The sequence below is a fragment of the Meleagris gallopavo genome, chromosome 1 (assembly GCF_905368555.1).
Source record: "Meleagris gallopavo chromosome 1, MGAL_WU_HG_1.1, whole genome shotgun sequence".
NCBI classification, from domain to species: domain Eukaryota; kingdom Metazoa; phylum Chordata; class Aves; order Galliformes; family Phasianidae; genus Meleagris; species Meleagris gallopavo.
In genome coordinates, this window is record NC_139404.1 from 21,754,103 (window position 1) to 21,763,067 (window position 8,965).

The window sequence follows — 8,965 nt, forward strand, 5'->3', positions numbered from 1 at the left end:
CCATGTTATTCAACAGTTTTACTCAGTTAAAATTTCCACTGTAGAGCAAAAAGTTTATCTGCTTAAAAAGTAAATAAATGAACTTACTTGAAATGAATGAAATCAAAAAGAAGGGGCTACTCGAAAAATTTTTAATGCCTGGAGCTCTTTTAGAAGGACTGGGACATGAACAAGACTGAATAAAGCAATTTAATCAACAACATCTTTCCTCTTTGTAATAAAGACTTGCTAAAACATGTAAGTCCAAGTGGCAACATTTCTGATTTCTTTGCATGCCTTAGAAGAGTTTAATATGCTATATAAAGGAGAAGAAGCTGCATGGCTCCTAAGAGGAAGACATAAAGCTTCTGTTTTCTTGATCTGCTGAACACAACATGAACCCAGTGCTCCATTACACTTTGGTCAGGCAATTCACAAAATATTCCTGTCCATCCTTGATAACACTGGCACATGAACCTCTGCCTCATGACTTCTATGTTTTCCAAGCTGAGTTCACCAGTCACCTGCAATCGTGGGCCCCTTCCTGAGCCATGGGCTCGAATCTTAAAATCACTGGGTGGCAGATGTAGGTACACAGAAGAGTCACTGTTTTTGCGTATGCATCTTCCATTCTTCTTACACAGGACTTTGCTACAGAGTTTGGCTGCTGAGGTCACATTAATGACATAATGTCCTAAGGGTCCATCAATGTATCTCTTCACAGTGGAACAGCTCTCCTACAGGAAGTAAAAGACATCACACACTACTAAGTAACTAGCATTGAGTCTAAATTTCTTGTGTTTAAGAAGACACTAGAGCAAAACTGTACTCAGCTGAAATATCTGTTGAGATAAACAGGTTGGATTTGCATGCCTCCATTGGAAACAACTGGAAGTAACCTTTACCATATCCTCTGTTTGGGAGCTTGGTAGCAGCATACAGGATTAGACTAGGAATGAGTCCTAGCAAACAGAAAGAGAGCTTACATTCTGACCTGAGACTCACTAGTTCATTAAGTAAAGATTTCTGGTAAGCAACTGCTGACAAGGACCAGTGTGTGACTAATGGGTTTTAAAGCAGTTATTGAGCCACTGCTTTGGTCCTGATTTCTCCAACTGCTTCAGCTTACTGGGAACTACATCATTCTCAGAAACCAGCAGAGAAGTTGCAATTAGAAATTTCTATATGGATCCCTTATTCCCCTGCTGAAGTCAGTGGTGCTTTGCCAGAGGCTTCAGGAGGAAGAGAGTAGATTATGTGAAAGGGAGAGAACCAGAGCCCAGCCCAGGTTCAGAGTCATTATTACAAGCTGGTACAAAAAACCTGTTTGAATCAGTGTGCTCTCAACAATAGGACTTCTCAGCATAACTGAAGTATAGATCTAAGAGTTGAAAGTAATCTTGAACCACCATCAATAAAGATAGTCAAGTGCTATGATGGGTCTGGTGGCACAGAAGAGGTATTGAGGTGATTTCTAAATATAATAGATCAACAGAATCTACCTTTGAGCTGGCATATTGCATACTGCCCCAGAGAACAACTCCAGCTGCTCCCAAAGCCGCACTTTCACCAATGGTGTTAACCAGATCAATCTGAAAGAAGACCAAAGCAGATATCAGAAAACCAAAGATATATAACTAAAACTAAAAAAGTACTAGGATATTGTCATCACTTTTTTCCCCCTTAGAGAAAATCAGGTTGAACATTAAGAAATACTTCTCCAAAAGAGCAGTCAGGCTCTGGAATGCGCTGCCCAGGGAGGTGGTGGAATCACCATCCCTGGAGGTCTTCAAGAAACATTTAGATGTTTTACTGAGGGACATGGTTTAGTGGGAAATATGGGTGATAGGTTGATGGTTGGACTGGATGATCTTAGAGGTCTTTTCCAACCTTGGTAATTTATGATTCTAGGATTCTATGATCACAGTTCATATTATAAAGGTTTCATTTGTACCTCCAAAGGCATATACAGGGTTTTATTCACAGGAAGAAATAAGAAACAATAAAATCATTACAGTTTATTGCCAAGGGGTCCTCCAACCAAGCTGGTGGGGGTAGGAATTAAAAGCTATGCTTTATCTACCCGTCTTCGAATGATTAGCATAGATACATAGGCACCATACTTAGTAAGTGATGTTAAGCATGATCATGTGATTGGATGCCCCCATGGAGCCTTGCTGCATTTGATAGGCTTTAGGCAGGTGCCTAATTGTGCTGCTTTAGCCATATCAATATAACCACAGAGCTGCTGTTCCTAGCAGCATGAATGCCATTATGCTGGGAAACATACCACTGAAACACAAGCCTCTCCCTGTTCTTCATAATGCCAATCTGGGGAAAGCATACTTGTATATACTGACGTATCCATGTCCATTATTAGACCTGCACCAATACACAGTCAAGTTGTAGTAATTACCAGTAATGCAGCTGTACCAGAACACAGACTGTGTACAGAACAGGAGTCACTTTCCAACAACATAGCAATATATCTTCTAGATATTTTAAATGCATTCCCTGAGACTGTGAATAGTATGTCTAGAGAAATGCAACTGGACCTTACAAATTAGGGAGTGAGGTTCTTCTTCCATTGCCACATTTCAAGGAATGACCAATCACATCTGAAACTACTCTTCCTTGATTTGGAAGAAACAGTAGAAAAAAGAAACAATTAATTCCATTTTAAAAGTTACAGATGGTCTTTAATGCAGTCTTTTAATCTTTTCTGGGAAAAAAACAATTTAAGAGAGCAGACGTATTATCACAGCATGATGAAGTATTAGAAATGCAAACTCAGAGAATGGAAGAACTGTGTTATTATTGTAAATTGCTACTAAACAATTTATTTTTCTCAGTAAGTGGGCACATTGATTTACCAGTGCATGGCACGGAGTTCTCATTCCTGAAACTTGTAAGGCTTAAGAGACGTAAAAGAAGGCATAAATAAATGCACTGAAAACAGGAGATTCTTCTGAAATGCTGAAGATTGGTATAGAGTCAGAGTAAGTGATTTTGACCATTAACTGGAGGTCAGACAGTACAGGGAAACCTGCAAAAGTTTGAAAGAGCAGAGTTAGCCCTCTGGCTCTTAGTGTAGGGTTCAAAAATGATATAGAGTATAATTAATCTTGTCAGAGGATCATGATTGTGATGATCATGCAAGCAGTCTTTTAGAGAATATTACTCATAAAAGGATATAGTCCAGTGCTAGCTATATAAAAGGAGGGTGGTGAGTGCTGCAGGTGTTTTAAGTAGGAAATTGTGATTTTCTTCTTCTTTCCTCTTCTGATGTTTGTGTGAATTTAAAAAGTGAGATATTAAATGTAAAAACAATATAAAATATAGTCTGAGCTCTTGGTAATGAAGATTTGTAAGCTGTTCTCATCTAGAAAACATTTTATGAAGATTACTCAGTACAAAGGCTAGATGTTTGCCAGATGTTTGTTCAGTGATTTAGCACCAGCATGGTTCAGATCTCATGAACAAATCAATGAAACCTTTTAGATCAGTCAAAATAAGTAATCAATAGATAGCTAGCATTGCTGGATGGACTAAGACTTGAGAAAAACCCAAAATAAAGACTTTAAGTAGAGCACCTTGGGATTAGGGTGCTTGACCTCAAGTCAATAAATCCAGTTTTTACTCCCTTGTGTTTCACAGCTTTCTTTGTTATTTGTTGTATTTTTTTTAGATTGAGAACCACAAAAATATTTCAGCACTTCATGTATGATTCATATGAATACAAAATAATTAAATCCAAAAGCACGAACTCCACTGCCACTACCATGTAATTTCAGAAATGAAACTCCTGAAGCAACTTCATCCTTCCACCTGCAGTTCACACCTAGAATCACCACTTTGCCAGTGCTGAGAAACTTAGCACTTTTTTCAGATTAAGGTCAAGATTTGTCATTTGATTGGAAGGTACACTCGCCTAGAGATGCTTGAAGGACAGTCACAGCACCTCCATAGCTATTAGATTTTTCCTGGGGAAAAAAAATGAAAAAATCCACACCACGTGGGATTTTATTTAAACAAATACTTCTTTATATTTCCTTCCTCTTCTTGTTTTCTTTAAAACAAAGGTTAAGTGGTAAAAGTCCTCCCCTGGAGGAGAATTAGGAAAATGTAAGCTAAATTTTTCTATCTTCTTCATGCTTAAAAAAAGTGTCATCTCCAGCTCTGTGGGGATTATCTTCAATGGGGAGTTACAGACAGAAGAAAGTATTTCTCTTTCTATGCCATTCTATATTGCACCAATTAAATAATGGCTCAAAGGAGAACAAGAGAGACAAGTGTGAACCTGACTACAGATTATGATTAATTCAGAGTAATAATTACATAGCTTGCCCACAAGGAAAGAAATAAAGTTTCTGTCTGACATTTCTAGGCATAGCCATGTCTCTTGCTGAAAGACTGATTCATATGAAGAATTTCAAAAGCCTTCAGCAGAAAATGGCTTTTCTTTGAATAATCTATGAACACAAGGTGACATTATCTATTTCCCTTTCTCTTCTTTATGCTTGTTCTTTTTGGTCTTTCCTGGTGTCTGACATGGACTGAGAGGGTTCTGGATCCAGTCTAGTAGGTTGGGAACAGACCTGAACTGGGGGCTCCTGTCTCACAGGTAGGTAGGTACTCCCACCCCTGCTCAGCTACAGCACCACTACCCTCCACTACCACACAGCTGGTCAGAAAATAAAACTCTTATTTCCTATTTGGATATTTTGGAGAAAAATGGAATCATAACTGACTCTCATAACTGCTGAGAGTGGCAAATTGGAAGCATGATCGGGAGGTTCCTCACTGAAGCACTGTGCAAGGCCCGCACATTCCAAGAGGCCCCAGAAGCACAGTTCCTATCAAGGCTTCTCCATATGTTGATCAGGCAAGTCACTGCCCTGCACACTAAAAAAGTAAGAGGTGAGTTGTTTCACTTTGCAGCCTGAGAAGAAGCAGGACAGTTTTCTTGCCTACATGCTGAGAAAAGGAAAATAAGTATATCTGTAATCGTTCTTCACAATTGTGAATGATCTCGGTTGAGACATGCTTTTTCTGTATTCAGAAATAGCAAGGCAAGCCTTGAGTGGTTGCGGGCAATGGTATCTGCACACTGACGCACAGCTTGGCATCAGAGACTGTTATTAAAACTACCTGTATGTGGATGAGAGAAGTTGTCCATTTTTCATCATTTTTTGGTAGTCATCCTCCTTTATTCATGACTTTAGTCTTCTGGTCAGAAACACAGATGTCGCTGTGTAACTCCTCTCTCCCACACACACTAATAGTGAATTGTCAAGGCGAATAGTTTCTAAATGCCTTGCAGATAGCAAATTGCTTGTATGCATTTTTAGCAGGTACAGAAACCTTTCATAATGACTGGGATCTCAAATGATAACTTATACACTGCTTTGATGAAGAAAATCAGGATGAATTTCTCAGCTATATTATGCATAGCTCAGCTGACTTCTGTGTACAGTTAGAGGGAAAGGTACAGCAGGCATCGCTACAGCAGCAGTTTGGGACCTGTGCCTTTTGTCTTTCTGAAGTCTGCTAGACCTGTGCCACCTTAGTAGCTTTGACTCACAACTACAGTTTTTACTTTCTCCCATTATGATATTTATTGAATTTATCATACTGTGTACAGAAAGCCTTATGCCCAAGCCTTGACTCTGTCACCAGTTCCTTCTGTTGAGCTACAATAACACAACTCTTGCTTGGCTTGATGGGACAGGATGGTGGTTGTCACGGCCCAGACTTGTCAGAGCTCTGGTGTCCCTAAACCTGCTGCCCCATTTTTCCACTGTAAACATTGTTTCCATTTGTAGTTACACTCTCACCCACCATTACTAGAACTCAGGAGTTGCTTGGTTTGTGAGCTTCATGTAAGGGCATGCATGGGTCAAATGACAAGCTCCAACCTAAGCTAAAATATGAACACAAATAAACATACTTAAAATGCCTTAGTGGCTTCAGTGCCAAGAAAAACAAGTTTATTTTCTCAGTCATTTTTATTTAGAGTTTTCTTAAGTGCAGCCCTGCACAGGTTTCAGGCAGTCCCCAAGCTGTTCTTTGCAGTACGATGTGTACTATTTGAGGATACTGCAAGCCCTGTCCCCTGCCTGCAGAGCTGGGTGATGTCCTTGTTAGAAGGTATGGAGTAGAGCACAACCCAAAGATGTTTTTCTCTCTGTGCATAGATCATCACTGGCTGGTGATTTGTAAAATGATCTTTCAAGCATCCAGCAGGAAATGCCTGTATGCAATTGAAAAACTGAGTTAAAGAGGGTAACATACCAGGAATATTGCAGTATCACTGTACTGTTCAGAAAAGTGTAAGGTAAAACAATATAGCTTTATAGCACCACAGATTTTAACTTGTGTATAATTGCTAACAGCATGATAGTTTTCATAGCTTTCAGTAACATTCCTGGCATTTTTATATCTGCCAAAAGGATGGTTTGTATTATAAAAATGTATTATTACAGTCTGCATTTGCAGAATGCTCATCAATTTCATGGCCTGTTTTGAGTTCTTCAGCAAAGGCATTTAGGGTGAAAGCCTTCCTGTGCTGACCCCAGTAGCTCATTGCCTTCAGTGCAATCCAGCTTCATGTGCCTGTACATGATTTCTGAGACAGCTAGGACCTATATCTTCCACGTCACATAGAAAACAGTAGCTAAAAACAAGGCAAACCAAATTCTTAATTGCTCCTATGCACCATTTTGCTCGTAGGAGCACTCTGAAACACCTCTCAGGCTGCTGGGGCTTTTCCACCTTCCCAGTGCCAGGCTAAAGTCACGTGCATCTCACAGCCTGCTGGGCTGACTGCTGCTTTTTTAACTTGTCCCTTCTTGTGGTGGCATCTATATACTTATTGCCATTTCATTGGTTGAGGGAACATTGCTTGACTCAAAAACTTGGTTTCTTTATTGGAAAGACATTAAACATTAAGTGTTGGATCATGAAGATCAGTGAATGTGTTGTACCTCTGAAAAGTGCATGCTCATCAGACAGGAGTTAAGAACTCCATGCCAGACCAGTTTATTTGACTACTTTATTTCTAAACTAAATGAATTTCCACTTGGATAAGGAAACAAAAAAGCCCTGAGGTTCCTTTCTCATGTAAGTTTGTCTTTCCATTATACAAATTAGTTTTAAACTTCACAAAAATTGTCAAGTTAATTTTACAAGCTGTCCTGAAGAATTAAAATATCAGGATGAATTATTTCCTCAAGGAAATGATTTTTTTTTTTTTGTACTTTCATTCTAAATTACCCTCACTGAAAATATACAATGTTATCCTACAGAAATATACCAAAACACTGCAGGATTAACTATTGAAAGGTACAGTGTTTTATACTGTGAGTATAGCAGTACCCTACTCTTGGTAGAGGAGTAACTGAAGAGTTCTAGAATGGCTTGGATTGGAAGGGACCTTAAAGGTGATCTAGTTCCAACCCACTACTGTAGGCAGGACTACCTCTCACCAGCTCAGGCTGCCCAAGGCCTCATCCAAGGTGGCCATGAATACCTCCAGGGATGGGGCAGCCACAGCTTCTCTGGGCAACCTGTTCCTGTGCTTCATTTACTTTCTGAGTTAAAAATTGAAAAATATGCATAAATGCTTTTATGTAAGTATTTCTTTTCTAAGAGGTTGTTTCTAATCTCTACATTTCTAAAGACATCTGTGTGCTTACCTCTGTTAAAACATGAAAAGTGTAGGCATAAAATGGTCTGGAGTAAACAAAAACAGGCAAAACATAGTCTTTTCTAGCAATCGAGGCAACACGTATTGCCTCTTTAACCCGATAGTGAACAAACTTTAATGCGTTTGGACTTGACTTCAGTATATAATCCAGATATATTGAAGGGTAGAGAGCCGTACTTTCCTTCCACAGCCAAAGAAGGAGATCATTGCGAGAAGATTCAATGGCTGGGCATTTTCCTGTGTATGTTTGCCAGTGCTCTTTGTAATCGTAATTGTAGCAGTCTGGGTAAAGATAGTAACCCCACAAACCATTTGGCCTCATGTGTTCAGCCAGAAGGATAGTGTTGTTCATAAAACTCTTGCCAGCGTTTTCAAATTCCTCTTTAGCTACTTTCCTAATTTTATCCTCTGACCACTGTGGATGCCGTTGCCTAACCATCTCAAGAGATTTATTTCTATAAATGCTTTTATTGCCCCAGTTCCTATCCCACTGTGGTCTCCAGTTTTCCCAGTCAATGACCGCAAGTCCGTGAAATTTCTTCGTGGGTATGCAATAGTCAATGTCAGACTTTGCTTTATTAAGGTGCTTGATAAGACTTTCATTTTGAGGCACTCCTCCATTCACGGGGTTGCCATTATCTGAGTAGTAGGGATAGTATCCCAAATGAGTGTGATAGAATATTGTCACATTGGATCCACTCAGAGTCTCGTTGGTGTTTGATGCGATGTCAAAGATGCTGAGATCCAAGTCTACCTTGTACCGCAGCCGGCATTGCTCAGTGGGTGCATTCCAAACCACGACGAAGGGCTTGTGCAGAAGCAGGGGAGCCTGTGCCTGCTTTGGAAGCTGCGCATCACACGTTGTAAGCAGCACTGTGACTGCCAGCCACCTGATCCAAAGATCCATGATGTGTTGTTTACTGGGAAATTGTTGTGGTGTGTCCTTGAATACAAAAATTAGAGATGACGTTTTACAATGTCTGACAGATAAGATGACAAAGGGATATCTTTAGGCTCCATTTTATTTTGTTAATGTAATATTTCTTGCAAAAAGAGGAAGACACAAAAACTGAAATAAATCTAATTTCAAATGTTCAGAAAGACTTTTTATAGCCTTCCCCTTCTGGAAGCATGGTCTGATATTCGGTTTATCCTGCTTTCCTCTTCACCCACAAACCTCATACACTTGATTCAGACCTTAGCACTTATTTTCTCCTTCATGTCTACAACAAATGAGTTAAAAACCGAATAATTTAAAACACAGTATAGAAAGGATTA

At 39.5% G+C, this 8,965-nt stretch overlaps 1 protein-coding gene across 1 annotated transcript; it reads right to left on the bottom strand.

The window, feature by feature from the left end:
* Window positions 1-287: 287 nt before the first annotated feature.
* On the bottom strand, window positions 288-8,594 carry LOC100541954 (hyaluronidase-1-like). The gene is made up of 3 exons (XM_031553143.2): window positions 7,677-8,594; window positions 1,482-1,571; window positions 288-716 (listed from the first exon to the last, which is right to left on the bottom strand). Exons 1-3 carry the CDS (start codon window positions 8,592-8,594, stop codon window positions 288-290), a joined length of 1,437 nt encoding a protein of 478 aa, XP_031409003.1.
* Window positions 8,595-8,965: the final 371 nt, after the last annotated feature.